Source organism: Aythya ferina (genome assembly GCF_964211825.1).
Source record: "Aythya ferina genome assembly, chromosome: 1".
Classification (NCBI taxonomy): Eukaryota; Metazoa; Chordata; class Aves; order Anseriformes; family Anatidae; genus Aythya; species Aythya ferina.
The window spans coordinates 65071301-65093984 of record NC_140296.1 but is presented as its reverse complement, the minus strand read 5'-3'; the positions used below and the strand labels follow the sequence as shown (position 1 = coordinate 65093984).

General features: G+C 37.1%; 2 protein-coding genes across 9 annotated transcripts in view; one reads left to right on the top strand and one right to left on the bottom strand.

Moving 5' to 3' along the window:
• Positions 1-14442, top strand: part of LOC311427532 (pinopsin-like) — an 86215-nt gene extending 71773 nt beyond the window's left edge. Inside the window, exon 4 of the mRNA XM_084504978.1 lies at positions 12425-14442. Coding sequence (XP_084361104.1) covers positions 12425-12649 — 225 coding nt within the window. The 3' untranslated portion in view covers positions 12650-14442. The remainder of the gene's footprint in view (positions 1-12424) is intronic.
• The window catches only part of ST6GAL2 (ST6 beta-galactoside alpha-2,6-sialyltransferase 2), a 181217-nt gene continuing 163606 nt past the window's right edge, over positions 5074-22684 (bottom strand). For 7 of the 8 annotated variants that reach the window (XM_084504868.1, XM_084504869.1, XM_084504867.1 and 4 more), the window contains one exon: positions 5074-10213. In XM_084504868.1, coding sequence (XP_084360994.1) covers positions 9945-10213 — 269 coding nt within the window. In that variant the 3' untranslated portion in view covers positions 5074-9944. The remainder of the gene's footprint in view (positions 10214-22684) is intronic. The other variant, XM_084504866.1, reaches the window with a different exon arrangement.

The following is a 22684-nucleotide window of genomic DNA, read 5'->3' as shown; positions in this document are numbered from 1 at the left end:
AGGCCAGTGAAGAGCTAGCATGAGATAAATATTACAATCAGTCTTTTCTTCTGCAGTAATAAACCCTGTTGAAAGCATCTGGGGTTTCTTAAAGCAATGTGCAACAAAGATGCAGTAGCATTGTTAATATTGTGCTTTCATGTGCACAGACAGCCTCCTGGAAATTCAGCAGCCATGCTGGTTGCATTGAAGTATAAGTAAATGAAAGCTTCTCTTAAATGGTTTCCTCTAACAAAATAACTATCCCCAGTTTATGATCCATGAAGCTTTGGTCTCTGACTTTGTTTACTCTGTATGAGAGTGCATGTTACACAAGGACTTATCTTCAGAATACTTTTAAATGATCAGAGATTATATGAATATTATATTCATGAAAATAAGGTAATATTTCTCAGACATTGGTATGTGTTCTTTTGTTTTTGCCTTCCCTGCTCTTCTACCATGGAATAATTTTGTTGGTATTATTTTGGCAACAGATTATTGCTTTGTTTTATTCTCATCTCTAATCTTCTTGGGTTGCTTCAGGTGCTCATTAAACTGCCTAATGGCCTGATACCTATGTTCAGCCCCATATATTTGTAAAGTCTAAATTAAGTCCATCAGATAGCTTACAATTTCATTTGTATAGAAGAGAACAAGCACTGAAAGTTACAGGAAAATGACCCCAAACCTCCAGAGAGGGATATTGCTATGGAAGGAAAACAGTGTTGCTTGATTCAGATGGAAGCTTCAGCAAATACACCTGTCCACTCGTCTGAAAAAACAAGCTCAGAAACAGACCCTAAACAGAACTTTCCCCACATTTTCCTCCTGGTTGGTAGTCCATACATCTGCCCTCTCTGCTCAAGATATATTTCATATGATCCTCCTGGCTCACACTCCTCATAGGCAGCAACACTGCTCCTAGGGGGTAAATCTCAGGTGTTTTTAGTTTGCAGAAAAGGTATAGAATCATAGAATATCCAATTTGGAAAGGACTCACAAGGATCATTGAGTTCAGCTCCTGAGTCACCGAAGGACCACCCCTCCAAAAAAAACAATAAAAAAAATCATACCATCTGTCTGAGAGCATTGTCCAAATGCTTCTTATCTCTGGCAGGCTTGTTGTCATGACCACTGTCTGGGCACCCTGTTCCAGTGTCCAATCACCATTTCAGTCAAATGCCTTCTCCTGATATCCAGTCTGACCCTTCTCTGTTGCAGCTTCAAGCCATTCCCTTGGGTCCTATCACTGGTCACCAGAGAGCAGAGATCACTGCCTGCCTCTCTGCTTAGCCTTGTGAAAAAGTTGTAGACTGCGATGAGGCTTCCTGTCAGTCTCCTCTAGGCTGAACAATCCAAGTGACTTCAGCGACTCCTCTTACATCTTCTCTTCCAGAACCTTTAGCATCTTTATTGCCCTCCTTTGGATGCTCTCTGTAGCTTTGTATCTTTCTTACACCGTGGCACCCAAAACTGCACACTATACTCAAGGTGAGTATACCCACACAGAGCAGAACAGGACAATCACTTCCCTCAGCCAGCTAGCAATGCTGTGCTTGATGCACCCCAGAGTAGGGTTGGCCCTCCTGGCTGCCAAATCCAGCATAAGTTCAGGGTTGACTGAGAGTTTATCATTTCTCCAGTCACAACTCTCCAATTCAAGACAGCTGGGGTCCCAGAGCCCAGCACTGGTGTGGAAGACAGAGGTGAAAAATGCATTACATCTCTGTTTTGTCTAAATTTCTCACCATAATATGCCAAAAATCCTTCCTACACTCACTCTCTTAATCAAGGTTGTAGGTACTTTGGATCAGGAACTCCATCTAGTCTACAAAACATCAGAAAACCCACAAGTCAGGAACTCTTGAAGCATGTTCATGTCATGTTTGTTTGAAATGCTATAAGAATGACTGAACTATGCATACAAGACAAAAACAAATAAGTAAATAACATAAAAAAAGACTTATATCCTTATAGAACACAATCCAGAACACCCCTGACAGACCTCTTCCATTTTCCCTAGCACCTCACCAGCACAGGAGACATACCTGCTGCACATGGTGGCTATGATGCAGGTTGTAGGCAGGCCATTACATGCACCAGCACTCCAGGATTGATTGTGGAAAAGGACACTGTTTGGAAGGTGGGCCAGCAAGATATTTTAATCAGGAAGTGCAGTCACAACCAGAAAACTGTCTGGGAGCAAAGTAATTAACAGCAGCTGACACAGCCTGGAGTCAGCACAGGTAGCAGTTTTTCCCTCTGGCTGCTCCCATAAAATCAAGGCAGATGTGATGTCTATTCCCTGTCCTCATGAACCCTTCAGGGTTTCTGGAGTCTTTTCAGTATATAAGGAGCTGTGGCTACAGCAATTATCCCTTATCTGTCAGCACCCTGTAAGCAAGAGGGTATTTAATTCATATATGTCTGTGTACAAAAACAGGTTACCAGAGGAAATGGGTTTTATTTCACTTATCATAGAGACAAGTATAAGCACATGGAGGAGGTTGTTCAGAGTGCAGCAATGTGATCCCATAACTCTGCTGACACTAGTCTTTTCTGAGTTTAGTTCATGGGACTTGAGTTTACAGAGAAGCTAAGCCACAGCAGAAGTCAATTACTGTTCATAACTCTACCTTAGATGTTCATTTTGCAATCACATCCCACCACACTAAACCTGGCAGCAGCAAGAGCAACAGTTGAGTTGGGTCCTTCCTTAAATGTGCAGCAAAAAATAAGAAAGCAAACAGCCAAAACCAAGTGAACATTAGGAAAAAAAGCATAAGTTCTACATGCATTTCCAACTGGCAATACTACTACCATAGTACTTTTTTCTTTTTCTTTTCTTTTTTTTTTTTCTTTTTCTTTCTTTCTTTTTTTTTTTTTAAATGTTTCTCTCTCCTTCCTTGGTGTACTTCTTCATTACTTGTTTCTCCCACTTCCTTCCCTTGGCTACCTTTCCTCATTTGTATAATTTTTAAGAATCCAGCAGTTGAATCAGCTATAGTTCCCCCCACAATTTATCACAATTTACTTTTTAGTTCTGGTGACTATTCTGGTTCTGGGAAAAAATAAAAAATAAAAAAAATTTACTGCATGACAATTAATTCCCTGACATTTTAATGCATCCAGTTAGCATTTCCATCAAACTTAATAGGTATTTACTTGAACATTAGTATTATTTTAGCAAAAAGGAAGAGGACATTTACTTCTACTTGCCTTGGGTAGGAAGGCATGAAGCTTGGGCTCAGGCTGTACTTCCACAAAAGTGTAGTAATTGCTTTTAAGTACACTATCTGGAGTAACTTACCACTGTAAAAAAGTGGAATTTATTAAAAATAAAGAAAGGTACATGAATTGAGTAGACATCAATAGGTTTTAATGTGCAGCAGATAAATTCATGCTATTCCAATGAAACTATCAAATTATCTACCAGTTACCCTGAAAAAATCAAGATGCTAGAAGGGCAAGTTCAGCCAAGCCACTGGTGTTAGTGGACTGTTCATATGGCTATTCATACTGATTGAAGAAGTAGTCCCACAGTAACTCGCTGCTTAATCATTGCTGCAGGTGCAGTTTCCTGCAGAAAGTGGAGGGTGTGATTACAGGAAAAGACTGGCTCCTCCACAGCTTGTCTAGCTGTTCAACAGGTTCATGCTGCAGTCAAGACAGCAAGCTGAAGCAATCATCCTTTGAGATGTGTCTTTCAGCCAGATGACAACAGGCAAGCTGACAATAAACAGAACAAAATGACTGTATGAAGCTCTACCTGTCAGAGAACCACGACCCCTTGAGCTGCTCAAGTGAAACACAGCTGAAAGACATCCTTTATCTTTTTATTTCTAAGAATATTTCTAAGAATAAACGGATAAAGGATGACTCCTTCATTGTTCGGAAAGGAACAGTCTGATTTTGGGAATGAAACCTGAAAATCAGTTGCCTCTGAGGTTCCTTGAGATACTATCAGAAAAATAGTGTCACACCTCCTCTATAGTTATCACTGCTAAAGACTAGGGAGAAGAGTAAGATATTCTCTGTACCCAACACAATATAGTTCATAGGTTTTCACCTGCTAGTGATGTACTAGTCTGTATGCATGTGGGACATGCTGTGAGACAAGAATGTCTTCTCCCATGTCATAAACGATTAAGTTTAATATGCATTTTATCATATGCAAGACAGCGATTTTTTTTGTGTGTGTGTGTGTAAAAAAGGCACAGAGTAAAAGCAAAGCTGAAGGATTTGAAAAGCATTAATTAGTTGCTTCTTCCATGCATCCCAGCATTCAGTTTCCCCTAGTGTAGCTCATCGTTCTGAGTTTTCTGAGAGGTGTTACTTGCAAATCATGACATATAGTAATTATCCCCTCCATGTTGCCTGCCAGGAGGTGGTGTAATACAAAGGATGAGCTGCATGATTACTGGCTGCCAGGAGTTTGCATGATGGCAATCAAACGCTTAATGTTCTACAGATGTGCAACTAACTCTGTTGTAGGCATGTACTCACTGTGACTGTCTGGGATGAAAAAAATTTATACCACCTCTGTTAGCCCAACTTCAGCCACTGCATAATTCAAAGGCTACCAAAAGCAGTGGAATGCCTCACTTTAACGGATTTACGCAGACTTATATTGGTTACATTATATGGTATTTCATCACAGACTGAATAGCAACTTATGCTTTCCCTTTGATAAGTTGTTTTTCATTTATTTTATAATCAATTAAAATTTTTATTCATGCTAATACATGATGCTGGATTCTTTGAAAGGATGGCACAGCCACTTAAGTTTATTAGCAGCATCAAGTAACCAGAGCATGGTCTCCTTAGAGGGCTTGACTATCCTAAGAAGTTGACTGTCAAAGCTATAGCAGCATAATATGTCCACCTGGGGGAATCCTAGAGCACCTGTTCAGGTAGACACATTCATTTTAGAATAAAACTGTCTTTACAACTTTTCCCATTTTCCATAGCTTACTGAAAGCTAATTGCCAGCCCATTTCAATTTGAGATCAATGTCATTTACTTTCCCTGTTTCGTGCCATCTACAGTTCAGTGTCCTTCACTCAAGCCAGTATGAAAAGACCAGTACTCTTAAACAAATGAAAACCAATGTTTTATTTACAGGAAAAAATCTGTACACTGTGCATACATAAAAATATACAAAATCATAATAGAAAATATAAAAAGTGTTAAAATGTATACAAACACTGCTTAAAAATGTGACTCCTGTAAAATCTTAAGCTTTGTTATTAGAGTACACATTCATTTAAAAAAATCATCATACAAAATAATTCTCAAAGCTATTAAAAAAGTACACAGTCTATATTTGAATAGTTTGATGACTACATATCATGAGTGATGAGATGACATGGATAAATGTAAGGCTTTTACACACAACGCTTATTTCAAGAACAAAACTCTGAATCTGATCACTAAGGCAGAGAGAAGAAATTTATAGTGTTAAAATTCATTTAACGATGCAGGTATGCCCAGACATGGGATACATTAATTTTCAAACAGTTAAATCAGCTATCCTCCTTGCATGTGAGAGGATAGCTTCCAGGAAATATCTAGATGCTTTCTAATTACAGTCTTCTGAATTACTTATTTCAAATAGTAATTTAATTTATTTAATATTCATCAATTATAGAAAGCATGAAGGGAAAAGCAGTAGCCATTTATTTTTGCAGTCAATACATTCAATATTCCTTTCACGGTACAACTATGTCACTGTCCAAGCGGTATTTTCTATCCTTAAGAACTGCTGAGGAGGAAGGAAATGGGAAAAAAAAAAAAAAAAATCATTATGCATTGAGCTGGTCTACATCTATTTTGAACTCCTATTTAGATCAATCCACCTCTAAACTGATTGAGTTCCGTCTGTGCAACCATGTAGTGTAGATACTTGTCTTAATTTAAGTAAAAAACTCTTTGTTTTGTTGAGTTTGCCAAGAGATCTGCAGGAACAAGTTCAGAATTTGGATGTTTTCATCAAACAAAGTGTCCTGATCAAAGACGAGCAATGATTTAGTTAAATTTGTACAGAGAGATTGAAGATTAGAGTGTGTAAACAATCTCTCTCTCTTAATGTTTCTTAAAATTTCTTAAGATTTAGTAGTTTAATTTAAGGAATTACACTGAACTGAAATGTGAGTTTATGCACAGGTTAAGTTTTAGAACTATAAAGGAATGGAACAATTAATAATTTATTGATAGAAAGATTTTGGCTCATAATGAGGCAAAATCTGTCATTTTTTCTTTAATAAACAGAAAAATACCTTGACTTAACCATCCAAAGGCTGAATGTATGAAAGGATAGAGCACCACAAGTCAAAAAAGAATTCACAGTGGGAAAAAGAGCATAATGCAATTCAACATGAACTCAGCATATTTACTTAGGATGCTGCTGTGTTTGTTTTGTTTCAACTAAGTGCAACTTCTGTCCGCAGCACCAGGGTACAGAAAAGAGTCTCTAAAGCTTTTGAAGGCAATTTATTCCTACTTGTCAGGAAACCTCCATACATTTAAAACCTGCATCATTGTACCACGTCTGAAGGAAACTCAGGAATCACCTATCATTTGCTTTGCTGATGACACATGTCAAGAGCCAGGCTTGTGCAGACCTCCATTGCCTATTGTACTATTCCTCTCTGTTAGCATGCAGTAGCCACACAGAAGAGCTACAAAGTCATGCCTATCTCTATTTTTAAAGAAAAAAAAAAAAAAAAAAACAAAAGAAAAAAAAACACACCACACAACCCTGTGATATCTGAGTGGGAAAATGCATTTCCTTTCACATTGTCTGCATTTAATATAAGTATCTAAAACCAGCACTCTCACATGTTACTATTATTAAAAGATTGTGGATTCAGTGTTACTACACACTCACTCATCGTTTCAAGTTGACTGAATCTTTGTAAAGACCTCTCTGCCCCCTTGAGGGACAGTGAAATGCCTGTAAATGCAAAAATACATGGTGAGCTCCCATGAAAGCCACCAATGCCAAAGCCACAGAGCATATGCACTGGTGAAGGTAGCACCTCTGAAGGTTCTTTATGTTCCCTCTTCATTTCTGCCCCTTCCCCTGTTGCACAAAGTGGAGGTGAGCCCTTGGTTAGCAAATCAAGTGCGCTTGCACTTGTGTCAAAAAAAGGACAAGACATGGTAGAGCGATAAAGTCTCTTTAAGCAGCCACCAGGTGTTTGAGCAGACAGACCAATGACATCACAGTGGAAACCAGTCCTGGAGTCCTTATTTTTTCAAGAAGATGGGCATCACAAGTTGGTCTTCCTCCGTTGCAAGAAAGTAAGTGCTGGCAGCACAGCTCTGTGGCATCTTGTAAGGTGATGCTACAGCACCCACACAGCACTTGTGGAAGGAGCACTGACTGGTATAGAAGTCAGGATGCAGCTGGTAAGCACACACCATGTTCTCCTGGAAACAGTTGCAGTAATTATCTTCAAAGGTTAAAGAGTCTTGGCATACTAGCAAAGAAGAAGATTCTGCTGAAAGGGCTTGAATGTACAAAGTCCAGTAAATTAAAAATATACAGTTAATTTTCTGATGTCTCAGACCTGGTTCTGCATCATTATTTAAATGATGTATTAAGTAAGTATGTTCATCACTTGTTACATGAGACCTTGTAAAATTCACACTGTTCTGTACAACAGTTATGTGGATTATTCTGACAGATTACTGATGAAGTAATGCAACATAATCCTACTGTGGGTAGTTCAGTAATACAGTTAGTATTTTTCTTCTTCATCGAAAACAAAGTTTAAGTTAGTGGTTGCAGACCAAAGTGATTTTTTTTTTTTAGAACTTAATCATTTCCTATTTATGGAAAAATAGTATATTCATTAGTCCTAGAAAGGTAATCAACTCCCTTTCTTCACAAATATGTTGTAGCTAATCCAACATACTGGAGAGAGAGGCATATTAGACAGTACTGGTTCAGACTTCAAATGATTTTCAAACAGGTTACCAAGCATATGGAAAAATAGGATAGCTCTAAGTAGGTTATCTTTTCTCTGCAAGATTAAATTACAATGTTATTAAGAATAAAAGCTACTGATTTATAACATTAAAAAAAAAAAAAGGTATGTAATATATCCAGAGTCTAAGACTAACATAAATAAAAACCATTCATTTCAATATGTAAAAAGATTCATGGACATGATTATCCACACAGCACAGAAGTACAGTTTTTAGACCATCTAGACACACTTTCTGTCAACAAGAGTAATCTTAGAGGATCATATAGCCCAATTTATGAGGCTATATAGGAAAAGAAAGCTAAGCCCCACAGAAGACATTTTATTCACTTCTGAGGAGTGAAAATCATCAGTCCCTAAGAGCAGAGTGACAGAAAAAGAATTATCTGGTGATGCTTACATTACTATTGAATAGGAAGTAGTCATTAATACCATTTGTGCTCTTTAATTGCCTTCCTGTTGCTCAAGACAAAACACAAAAGATACTTTCCACCACAACCACTCAACTCAGCTACTCTTTTGCCTCTTTGAATTGTTTGCATTTTTACTGAACGGACATGAAAAGGATACAGCTGTGGTTTTGGACACACACTTTTCTACTGAATTTACCCTAAGAGAAAGGGTACAGTTGTGTGGGGAAAAAAAAAAAAAAAAAAAAAAGGAAAAAGCATAACACAATGACAATATCAACAAATCTTCCAGCCTATAAGGAAACCTGAAACTGAAGTCGTACTGTTTTAAATGTGTTAGTGTTCAGGTGGATTTTCGGAACAGCCTTAGAGAATACTCTCATTGTGTGTTACGAAGGAAAATATTAAATTATCTCCATATGCAAACCACTGTCAGTTTTTTTTTTGTTTGTTTGTTTTGTTTTGTTTTTCAGGCATTACAGTTTCTCTGGGGTTTAGCCTTTCAAAGGTTAAATAAAAAATAATAAAAAAGCTGACATCCTCTTCTTTTGTCAGACAACTCCCTATACTAACAGCAGTAACTTGTGAGCAAGTGAAATTGATTTGTATCACTATGAAATGCCTAACAAATGATGTCTATAATCTTGAATGCTATCTTTGCTGCAGAAAGGTGAGCTCCATCTACATTTGCTTTCAGTGCGATATGTGCGCTACACAGCCTCCCTTGGCTTTCTTTGGATAGTTTTTATCTGTGCAGACCAGGGGAAGGCATCATTTCCCTCACTTACACTTTCTTCATGGGCCTCTCAGGGAGATTTTTTTTTTCCTGAATGAGTTAACAATATTTGTTGCTTCCTATAGAAACAAGAAATTTCTCATTTCTCTCTGCCCCACACAGTGTGAGCAATGTTGTGACCAAAGCAGTGTGACCAAAGCTACATCCAGTAGTTTTACTGATTTAGCTGGTTTGTGTGTCTGCACTGACTTTATAGCCAACATAAGGCCCCCTATACTGTTGGAAGCCGGTAACTAAACCTGTGTGTGAATGGGAATTAAAATCTCCTCTAATTAATGAACGCACAGCTCAGAGTAGCAACTACTTCATTCTTGGTGAGTGTGAAAATCCTGTGGAGCCATGAGAAATGCTGCATTGTTCAACTGGCAGCTCTGTACATGAACAATACAGGCTGTTTCACAATGCCAGATTTAACAGTTAAATAAATTCATTTAGAAAAAAATGTTACAATTTAGCATATGTGGCATAAGAGACCACTGACGAATTCTGACAGTCACACCCACAACAATACATTATACTTCTGCCTAAGTATGTCCTCTGCACCTTTCGTAAGCTAAGCTTTTTTTTTTTTTTTCTTTACTTATTTGCAAAGCAGTAATAAATACTCAGGCTCAGAAAAGAAGTATTTCTCATGCCTGCTAGTTAATTACAATTTATAGACTCAAGACTAGATTGGTCTAAGATACATTTTTCAAGTATTCTCTCCTTGTTTATAGTACGACAGTAGTACCTTATTGCACATTGTTTCTGAAGGACTCTCTTCTACAAGTGTGGGAAATTATTTCGTTTGGGGCACTTGACAGATTTGAATCCTGGCAAAATGACCTTCCCCTTCCGATATAGGTCATCCTGCAAACCTTTGTTCATTCTCTGCACCAACAGCTTCTCATAAAGCAGCGGGTGATAGGCCCCTAAGGTACAAGCTGCATCATAGTAGAGTTCATGGTAGTGGCATAGATCGGTCTGTCGGACTGAAGGGATGTACTCGTACACATGCACTTCGTCACACATGGACATCATGATGAGGATACCTGGAACAGAGTGAAAACAAGAGTGAACCCCTTATTTCACCAGTCTCTCAGAAGTTGCCCTACAGTCTTCTGTTGTTTGTTTGTTTTTTGTTGTTTTTTTTTTTTTTTTCTTCTCGCTTTTCTTCATTGTTGTACACCTTAAAGTATTACTTCTCTTAATGATTTTATAGAAGTTATAGAAGTGTAGTTCTTTTTATTAGGGCAGCATTTACTTGTTACCAATATATAAAGATTGTGATGACTGTAGAGTTAACTGAGTAATACATTGAGAACAAGGAAAGAGTAAAAAGCCTATAATGTCTTGCATACCAGCATGCCTCCCTGAATGAGGAGACTGCTTTCTCCCACCTCCCCCTTTTTACCCTATCCTGCTTGTCCACAAAACATCCCTCAAGAAGACCTAAAGCACCTGCATGGAGTCACCTGATGACTTTTCTTGTCTTTCCTGTATACCACGAGTTCTTGAAGTTATTGAGCAAGACAGACTAGGTCTTTATGTTCCCTTGCAGAATACAGATCACATGCATATACCGTAGAGCAGTTATCTGTTTTTAAGGAGCTCTTTGTATTTCTACTGTTAACCTCTGCCTAATGCATAAAGGAGATCTAAAAAATAATAATAATAATAAAAAAAAAAATCCAGATATTCCTTTTCTATCTTCCTGTGTGAATATTATAAAGTTGGTCTTTCTCAAACTGGAACTGAACCAATTCCACTTTTTCCATCCACTTCCTTCTCTATAGGCAGGAAGATGTTGCCAAGAAGACAGCCTAAATGCACGCAGAAGGTCATAAATGAGAAGCATCAGCCATGTATTAGTAGCATGAAAGCCCACAGATTCAGAGAATTTTCCAAATGGGTTTCATGGACGGAGGCTGAGGAAAGTGAATTACCTCTTATAGCAGTGATGTTGATAGGAAAAACTCCATACAACCTCCTACTCAACAAGGAAGAACCCACAAAATACCAACTCATTCTTTCCTGCCACGTGTCAATAGCTGATTGTCACCAACATTGCCAATAGCTGCTTAGAAAGGTGATAAAGAATTTAATTTCCTGTTTAAAGCTATCCAAAGGTTAGCTTTAACCTTACGTGCACTCCTAAGACGCTGCTACTCTCCTTATCCCATGCTCAGGATGAAAAACAAGATCAGGACAGATTCAGAAGGAAGACAGGTGTGCTTGTGCAGACTTTGCTTCCCCACGGCACAACTGTAAATCTGTACTAACAGAAGGTCTTTATAGATTTGAGATGAGAGAAATCTTAATGTTGCATTTGCACATTTTCAAAGGGACTATATGAGATATTGATAAATAGCACTGTCAAAACTGCAACACTTTCACATCAATCACAGCTTATAAGAGTCTTTTCTGTTTCATATAGCCACAGGAAAGGAAAATGACTGAGTAAGCCTTGGACACCAGAACTTTTTAAAGATGTCGTTTAAAAATCAAAATATATAGTGAACATATTGAGGCATTTGTTGTAGTACTGGTATCCCTATCTGTTGAACGTGACTGTCAACTCCCAGCTGTCCTAATTCTGCTCACTTGGCACTTACAAATGAGAACTGAAGTGTTTTTTTTTTGTTTGTTTTTGTTTTTGTTTTGTTTTGTTTTGTTTTGTTTTAACAACAGCTTTGGAATCATAAAGCATCAAAGGTGTTTTGGGTAATTCTCACAAGTGAAATGAATTAACATAAAAAATTATTTTGGTTCTTTAATTAAGCAAAGCCATTTTCTGAAGTTCAGTTTGCAGTTTGGGAACACCGAGATTTCAATGGCTTGCTAATGAAAAGAACCTTATGTTCTTCCTGCTGTGTATCATTAGATTATCAAAATGATTTTTTCCCTGCTTGATGTGTGAAGTAACTGAAAACCAATTACTTCTGTGATTAAATCTTCTTTTATCATAAATGAAAGGTTCTGAAAGTGTTTCAGAATGCTCTACAGCTTTATGTGCTACAGAGACTATGGTTTTAAAAAAGCTAAGCATATCAATTTCAAAGAAAACGTCCACAAATTTAAGTGAACTTTAATCTTAATCAGCAAGATACGTAGACTCAAGGTGAAAAATGTATAACCCCCATTTGGGCAAAAAGAATGAGCTTAATGAGCCATTATTTCCTTGCCTCAAAACTGTTATAGAGATGCTCTGAATTTTAGCCTGCCTAGCGATTATGTCTAGAATTGTTTGTTTGTTGTTTCAGTTTTACAAATGCTTTCGTCTACTATTCCATTGTCAACATCCTTCCTCCACTGATGGAGAGCCCACCTGCCACTCTAAGGTAACTGTTATCCAGCTGAATCAGAGAACAGACGGTGGAAAGGTGTGCAATAATGAACCACGTCCAGAAAGAGACAACAAAATGACTTCTCTCCGGCACCCAGAACCAAGCCTGGAGCCAGTTTCAAAAGTTTCACCAAAGTCGTAGAAAAATCATCTCTGATGGAAAGTACAAGCCTTAACCAGAATATGCTTCATTCCACTGCCACACTAATCTAGCTAATCTTAAAATTACTAAAGAAAAGTATCATTTGTGGGATAGGAAAAATGTCAAGAACAAAAACTGGGACTCTGTTATAATTTTCTTAATAACAATACAAATGGCCACATCTCTGCAGTTCAAAATAATGACAAAATTTTAAGCAATTTGACTTTCCTGTAAATTGAAGTTAATGAAGCACTTAGAAGTGGTAAAGTTTTAGTTCTCAGAGATCTGTGTATCAATACTCTCCCAAATCAATCTAAAAAGACATGCTGGCCTACCTAGGTTAGCTCTTTGCCTTTTCTGCATCATTCCATAAAGCCCACTTCATGGGATTTCTGATTAGGTTACTCAGATAACCAAAATTTCCAACAGTCCATTCCAAATTTTTGCTCATACTGGATAATGTTTTGAGGGACAAAACAATGACTCAAAGGGCTAGTTTCTTAGGTGTAACAGCTAATTTACAGCACATTTTTGTGTTTAGAGTCAACAAACTAGACAATAAGCTAAGACAATGGGTAGAGGCTACCATATACAGAGGTGTCTCTGTACTAGAGAGGTTTATCTGTCCTGGTGGAAATGTGAGCAGTCCTGAGTCTTCCAGAGCTGATGCACAAGTCAAATACAGAAAACCTGCTTTGGGGAAGAACAGTAGTCAGTGCCAGACTTTTTAACCTTTAGCACCTCTAAAACCACAGCCAAAGGGATCAATGGTGTGTAACAACCAGTGCTCTCATCTTAACAACCTATTGGTGAAATCCCACATGCAAGCTAACACTCTTGATCTAACTGAACTGAAGGAAGTAGGCCCTTCTCCTTAGCTGCTACAGGCCCCAGATTCTCTTTTGGAGTTACCTGCTCCCACTGTTGTGGAAGCAGCAGTTTAGGCCATGAGGACATTATACCAGTATCAAGACGTATCCAGTTTTACTCTGTTCACTTTCTAATGCCATGTCTAGCTTGTTCTCCTGAAGGTTTCAAATTTCAGCCCTTGTTTTTTTCAGTACCAGTCTTTAACTTGGTTTCTTTCTCTGCTTGGTATTAACAACATTGCAGTGAGTTACTGGCATCTATATCCAGCAGGTATAGGTGTGCCAACCTGTCCATATCTTCATCTACCTCACAACTCAGTTTCCTCATCTTTCATTCTCTTCTCTGGCTACCTTCAATGATCTTATACTCTTCAAATTAGCTACAACTTCACAGCACCTACATAATCCTCAAAGTATTTTTTACGTTATGTTTGAAATTCTACATTTTAGATGCAATTTTGAAGATAAAGAAGTACACGCCTGCCTGCTTGCTGACTTAATCTTGCTTATGTTATCATGTTTTGCTTGTCAGTCTGTTCTGTAAAGTACTACCGCACTTCCCATTTCTTATCCCATTTATTATCTTTACACAGCTTTGTGTTATTGCTTCCTTGGTTCTTCCTCCGCAGCTGAATCTCTTTGCATCTCCTCCTATATGCATTAAACTTAGTTTCCAAGTGTCCTTTGTTTACTTCCTTTCCTTGTGTTGCCCACAGAGTACATACCTATCTACTTGTTTCTTTCATTTGTGTACTTTTCACATCAATGCCCAATGCAATATCATCTACAAGTTTGTTTCATATCTCACCATTCCTCCTTGATTATCAGCATCAGTATGAATGGAAAATAAGTTGTCTGTCAACCTGTAGGGTGAAGAATTCCCATATGACACACTTCAATAATTGTCTTTCCTCAAAGTCTTGAAGCCAGTTTTCAGTCAATATACAATTACTATATATAAAACAGCACAGACTGGTTTACTTGGGACTTAAGGAGGCATTAATGAACTGGGTGAAACAGTTGTTATCTCAACAACTTATAGCGTGGCCAGAATTAAACTCACTAAGAAGTATATGCCCATTTCTGAGCTAGCTGGTCTTGAGAACTCTTTACGGACAGCGCTAGAGACAAGCATTTCTAGGGCACAATTCATCTGCCTTACTTTAGATGTCTATTTTAGGATGGGATTGTTTCCTGGAAGTGTTGTTCCTCTCCAGTGACTAGGCAGAAACTGAAATAAAGTATTTCTCTTGATATCAAGCACCTTCCCCTCCCCAATTCTAGATCAGAAGCTTTTGTAGTTTTGACAAAATTAATGTAATAACCTTTTTCAGGAAAACTGTGTAAATAAATGAAAACAAGGTAAATAAATGAAAACAAACCAAATTTGCCTATTGGTACAGACACCCACATCTGAGATAGTTATCACAGACTCCTTTATTGCCAGTGAAATAAAGTAGGTACTCTTAGGAAGCAGTGCATGTCTACTCATCCTAGAGTAGACATTTTGAAATGGATCATATGAATAATGCCCAGAAATTCCTGTTTCTTTCTGTTGACTATGGAAAAAGCTGTGTGGCAGCACAGATAACTTGTATTTTGTGGGTTGTACCTCTGCTAACAGAACAGCCTGAAAAATTCAACTGTAGATGAGAACACAGGTCTGGTAGCCATATTTAAGAGGTGCCTTACTTTTGCTTTAATGAGTCTGAGGCTGACTAACACAAACACAGACCTGTACTGGAGGCATCTACATCTAGGTGGTATGAATACTGCTCTCTGACTGACCTAGCTGTGGACAGAAATCAGTTTGATGTGCAAGGAACAAGCTGGAGAGAGATTTCTTTTTTACAACCATAAGGATTAAGATACAGGAATAGGAGTGGAAGCAGTGAATTATAAAGTACTTAGGGTATATAAGAAGATATGCATGACTTAAGAAAAAGTAAAACCTGAACTGGAAAGTCTATAAGCTATCTATAGCATGCAAACACCAAAATAGAGTACTCCTTAGAGTGAACACCAAGGAAAGTTCATGGCAAAGTCTGCCTTTTATCAATGGGCCTTAAATAAGATCAGTAAAATCTAGATTAAACAGATACATCTAATTAACATAGTAGTAGCAGTATCACTAACGTACCCAGGTAATTTGGCCAAGAACTTGTTAAGCTCCAGTACGAAGAGTACTTGTCAATCTAAGTGAGTACTGTCAATCTGAGTGATGACACTGCCATGACATCTGTAGAGGGGTCTGGAGGGAACTGTGGGGTAGTTCAGAGGGGAAGGCATCTCCGAAACACATTGGGTCCAATCAGAGCAGGGACGAATTTGAAGTCAGGGCAGGTTGTTTACAGTCTCGCCCAGTTTGATATTGAGTACCTCTAAGGACAGAGAAGCTAGAATATTTTCAAGTTTGCTGAAGCTTGCAAAAATAATATTGTAGGCATGACTGTGGAACCAGCAAGCAGGCATAAAAATGACTTCTAGGTCTCTTCCAAGTCTGATGATTATGCTTTAAAATTTCTAGATCTAATCAAAATTTCATAGAAAAGAAAAGGTCATCTATCTGGCATGACATTGCTTTGGCAGACATGATTGGTGCTACCACATATTCAAAATTGTAGCTGAAGATATTTCTCTATTGAGTGGAATATTCTACATTCTAGTCTATGGTAATATCCTTGCTGGATTTTCCGTCTTTCAAAAATCCTTACCATGTATTAAATATATAAATATTGTATATTAATATTTCAAAATGCTCGGAAAGATGTGTTACTTTTTCCCTATTCAGCAAACACCTAAGGTGTTAGGAAGTTTGGGACATGGTTTAAACTCAGTCCAGTTGGCACAAATAAATTTTTGGATTTTTAAATCTGTGCTGAAAATCTTTAAACCAGAATTAAATTAAGATTAAATTCCTTGCATGGATGGCTTACACAAATGAACATGTATTATGGATTCTAATTGAAAGGAGAAAATGTTTCTTAATTTGTTCTTGAAAATTTTAATGACTTGAGAGGTTTTCAATTTCCAACACGGATCTTTTATGCAGTACAATTAGGCTTTGCAGTTAGTACACTAACTTAAAGAATGTTCTCTAACTTATAAATAAATAAAATAAAGCTCAATATACCTGAATACAACAGATGCTATACAAAAACATCTAAAATAATGAGTGTAATTTAAACATTTATATAATTCAATATCACTTTAACAAAATGTAAGAGAAACTGAAAACATTTAAATCTACATAATCTGATTATTACATTCATAATGTATCTCATTTCACACAACCACAAATACAGTTATGGAAAAAAAAAAAAGCTAGATGCACCAATAAGTCTATATTTGATAAAACATACACTTCAAGGCATTACAAACAAACATAAAGCATTTAGAAAGTATAGTTTTCTATATGTTAGACTACTTCTATAGCGTCTATTTGTCCTCTCTTGAGTAAACAAAATCAGCTTGTTGGATTTCAGATACCACAGGAAAATTTTTTATTCCTTGATACTGGGCCAAATGTGGCTCAGTTCTTTGGAACATGTAGAAAAAGTAGCTTTCACTTTTAAAAATACTGTGTTTCTTAAAAGGGTTCTTTTACATCTGTTTACTTCATGAACTATGATAAATATTAACTGCAACAGAGCCTAAATTTACAGAAAAACAAATTTTTATTAAGGAACTTGTTATCAAATGGACCTATGCCTAAACTCAACAAATCGTGTAACACTCGTCATCTTATCTTTGATGTATATACACTAGCATTATATACTAGACCTAGAAAATGACATATCTATCATTTAATGTGGAATGCAAAAATCTGTAAATTAATCACAATAATATACTCTGTAACATGAGCATAGACAGGAAAATGCTGCCTAGTAATACCATAGATGTTTAAATGTATTATTCAAATCTGGGTGATGTGGAAGAATATTAAAGACTTTTTAATGCAATTTGGAGTGCTTTGAGAGAAAATTTTGCTCCTTTATCTCTGTATTTCAGGAAGTAGGAGGTGCTTACATTTTGTAGTGTTTTATATTTAAATTAAAATAATTTAAAGCTTATATAATAGAAGTATTATTTATTTGCTTGATAATACTTGAACAAAAGTGAGCTGAAAGAGTAAGCACCATTCTGTTCCTTAAACTGCTGACAAACAGCTGAGTAAGTGACAGTAATAAAAGCAACTCTTATTAAGTCAAATTGTTTCCTTCGGTTCATGTGAGAATATTTTGTCTAAGCAGAGCTGAAGCTGTGTTCTTCTATTCAACATGCTCCGTGAAGCCATTTTAAATTTAAGTTCTTAGTCATACAATGATCTGCTAATGTTGCAATGTAATAGTAGTCTTCTTGTACTATTGTCCCAATGCATGCAAATAGATTAAAATTATGTTATCAACTATTAATGATGTATAACTGTTTTAAAGCTGTAACATCAACTCTAAAGCCCCAAACACGCCTTTCTTTCTTCAAATTAATCTAGGCTTAGTTAATGGTTTTTTTTTTCAGTTGTCCATAAGTTAGGCTTAAAGCTACATTGCAAAGAAAAGATTACCACCTACGCAGACAACAAAAAGTGTAGAAACCTACACAGAGCATGTTCTGATTTGGGAGGAAAAATAAATAAATAAATACAGTTAGAGCTTTCAACTAGCTTTTCAAAAAGACAAAAGCTGTTGGCAAAAGTTATGGTTATATAAATGTGAATTTGAAGGAAAATCATCTCAGATGAAGTAGCTTAGCAAAGCATACAAATGGACTACACTAAACAGGAATTCATGCCAAATTCAGCTAGTGAAAAAAAGGGTCAGGGCAAAAACTTCATTAAAAACATGTATAGAATCTAGATAATATTAAAAAAAAGTCATAATGGTGATGTGCAAACCTACCCAATGCACGCAGAATGTTGCTATTAAGAAACTGAAAGAAGCAGTTTTAGTTTTGGTCTTCAGATGATAAAATGGCAGGTCAGAATTAGTTTTTTTATACAGCCTATCAAGGAGAGAATAGGAATAGCTCTCAAAACAGAATGGTAAATGTGGAGACTGACAGTTTATACACAACCAACCTCAATTAAGAACTAAACTTTGATATGTTCATAAAGAGGGGAGGAAGACCGAGTTCTTATTTCATAGAGAAAAAACTATGTGCCTCTACAGGATATCTGCATTAATGAGAAGCAAACAGGTTCCACTTATTGCAGCTGCAAAATCAGGGCAAAAATTTTCCCTAATAATAATGATGTTTCTTCAACTACCAGTTTAGGATTTGCCAGTGGAATCCAAATGTGAGATCTGGTGGTTGAATGCTTACACTTCATCATGTCTGAAAAAAAAAATGCACCAGATCAAAGTCCAAGACTGGATGTAAACATATCAATACTCATTTAACAAACCCAATTTTCAAACAAATGTGAACCAAAGTTGGTTAATTTGAAAAGCCACCAAGGTAACTTGTTGCCTACTGCTAATGCAAGATGATGAGAATACCATGCAGTTTTGTTTAAAAGCATGATGGTGGCAGCTGAAAAAAATATGCAGGAAAGGATGCTCAAAACTCATCTAAGTATTAGATTAGGTACACAAAGAGTAAATCATTTATAATGAGGAATGACATTAGCTAAGTGGCACACCACATAAGGCAAAGTTACAAGCCTGGCAAAGTACTCAGCAGTGTCTCAGAAAACGAGCCAAAAAAGACTCCCAGATTAAAATAAAAGATTGTTTTACCCCAGTGAAACTTTGCCCATTAAAAAACAAAAACATAACACTCTGGTTTTGGTCCTTATTCATAGCCCTAGGAAATACCAGACTGAGACTGAAGGGTGACTTGTCTGTGCCAAATTCGTCCTTCACAGAGATGGTATACCCCTAAAAGGAGCACTTAATGAACTGGTCACTATTTTCTGCTCACAGTTTTACAGATAATGTGTTCATCTTGTTTTAAATGATGTCTTGACCTGTTATTAAGCAGGACAGAAAACAGTGTTAAAATAATAACAAATTTAGTGGAAAAGACTGCAGTCAGATATGGGTTTGTATGTAGCACTGTTACGGCACAAAATGGCATCTGTGATGGATGGGTTGCTCCAAGCTGACATCTTGCTTACAAGAAAACTGAAAACAGGAACATCTACATGCTGGAGGCTGATGGCAGAGAAACAGAAATTCTGGATGAAGCTGATGTGAGTTAGATAGTACTCATCTCAACTGATTTTAGACCTGTGTAGTGTATGTTAGCATTTCAGAAGTGGCTGGAAGCAGTTACATATGTAAATTATAGTAAGATTTAAAGCTATAGGTGAATGTACATAAAATGTGATATAACCAGAGCATTCTAGACTTACGCCTTATTTTATGTGGCACATGTAGAGCACATCTAAGGCTGCTGCTAACCATACTTCCCTTGCCATCCTCTTCTCTCCGCTCCTCTACAGCTGGGATGCGTGCCGTGTTTCCCACAACATGCTGGCACTGAGCTAATGCAGATGGGGTTTTGGGGAATCTGTGCCTCCAGGAGACACAATCTCCTTTGCTGTGATTGAGATAGGGCATCCCATTCCCCAAAGGAAGCACAAAACACGCCCTCTTTAGCTCCCACGTGGTGGAGAAACCAGAAGGTCTTGCTTCTTCCCACTCTCTCATTCCCCTAAAGTCACAAGACTACCTCTTCCCCACAAACGAACCACTGGCCCATTTTCAAGAAGTCGTAATAATATTGTGATTTAAATACATTAACATAGCTATTAACAGCATTAAAAGATTCCCTTGGCATTGGTCACTACTGAAAGATGGTGACTCTGCTGCAGAAAGACACCATGAAAACACATTCCACCTGAAAATCCTTCCTTTGGAAAGACTTAGTTTTTATAAACAGTGCTAAGCAGCAGAAATGGATACAAATTTCAAATGAAAAACATAATAACTGAAGAAATACTCTAAGACCACCCTAAAATATTCCTGAAAGGAAATATGCTGATGTTTCCGTGTGCTAAAGAGGGCTAAAAAGCCTGAAACAAAAGTTGACCGAGAACAGCCTCCCCCCCACCTTTTTTTTTTTTAATAAAAAAAAAAAAAAAAAAAAAAAAAAAACTTTTCCACGTTACTGGCACCAACAGTAGTTTGAAGAACTACTGCTCTTTCTCCTTTCTCCACAAGTAACAGCAACACACGGAGAGCTATGTGCTGCCTGACTTTCCACCAGGGCAAGTATGGATGACAAAGGTTATCCCTGTATAGAATTCATATTCATGCTAATTGCAGAGAATTACACACCAACATACAATAAGTTATTCTAATAAAGTGGATGGAATCACTGTTGTCCTTGCTATAAACAGCTTAGATTCAAAGATACAGGTCCCTCTGTCTGTGAAAATTCATACACTACTCACAACGCTGTACCGTTTTAACAGACTGGACATTTAGTAAACCATTTTCCCATATCTTGTTGAAATTAAGATACTCATTTTATGATGGCCGTCACTTATCCATTCCTTAATTTTATAGAAGATAATTTTATAGATTTTATAATAATCAGACAGAAGCTCGATATTCAATATATGTCTTTCATGCAGGTGCACTCGGCTGTGTCTGCCAGCTTCAGTTCCAACTGATTATTTGCTGCATGAGTTGTTGAGAGATACCTGATCTGAAGACCAACATGACTTTTCAGATTTCTGCCAAGTTGCATTATATTTTTATGCTTTACCTTGCCCTTTGACAACACAGAGTTGCAGTTTCAGTGCTGTTTCCCAGTTTATATTACATCACATGTGCAACTCATAGACATACATTCAATAAGGTTACCAACATAGGGAGCCTGTTTCTAACAAAATATTTAAAATACTTCCATCAGAACAGTAGCTAGTTATCAAATGAGGTGGATATGAGTCTCAGTAAGTTTGTCTAACTGACTTATCTCGACACTAATAATAGCATTGGCAAAATGCCTAAGCATCTTCTTTACAAAATAACAATATGATTATATTTACATATAATAAATAATTTACATAAGTATAAAAGGTGAATATACAAATCTGTATCTTCACATACAGAGTATATTTACCTGTACAGCTTTTGTTGCCAATGTTTTTGCTTCTTTATTGATTAGTATTTTCAAAGTGTCCTCTGCTTGGAAGATATCTTTAGTCGAGAACATTTAAATTTGGGGTTAAAGATTACTAATCTACTTTTACAGTGAAATTAACTCATGTGATTTCAAAGAAACCTTTTGAAGTGTTTCTTATATATGGTGGAAGTGCAGATTGACAGCACAATAATCCTCTTCACTATTCTTATGATCAGCAGCTGTTATCCTATTTTTATCAACAACTTCATTACTCTAAGAATTGCTTTTGCAAAATGTGAATGCTGCTGGTGAGATCATTCCACATAAGCAGACTTCTCTTTATGAATTTTTACATGCAGGCTCCAAAAATCTCACTGCAAGAAATAACCAACTGTCAAGCCATGCTCCCCCAACACAGGCCACATATTCTTTCCACTCATGCTCCAGATAAGCACAACCAACTCAGGTCATCAGTGGGCATATTCCAGACACCTTTATGACATCCCTCTCAGAGTCTCAGCATCTACTCTAAGGCCCTGGGTGAGCTCCACAAAATCATGTGATACGTGATACTACTACTGCATACAAAGCCCAAATTAAGTGCTCAGAACTTCCACCCCCCCCATAGTTGATGCAGTCTAAGATCTCAATGCTTTCAGATTCATATAAAAAGAATGACAAGATCATCTTCTAATTGCAGCAAATACATATACCACTATCATAATGTCAAGTAGGAAAGAATGAGTTTCCATGTGGAAGAGGGTATTTTGAACTCTATTGCCCTCTGTGCCTCTAGGTGCATCAGTAAGAAAGACCTTTGACTCAGTCTTACTACTCTACTTGTATGTACCCTTTCAACATTCACAATAAAGACCTGTTATGTGCCAGATAATGCATGTGTATATAGGTATGATGTTATGCTGTATGAACTGTCACCTTAGTGTCAAATTATCCCCAAAGAAATACTAAGAAAGGATGAAAAACTATGGTAAAATTCTGTCTCTTTGAGTTTAAGAAAAAAGGTGATGCTCTGGCCACTTTTAGACTGAGCACTGGAATCTGTGACAGGGCATGGGAAATCCCATTCCTT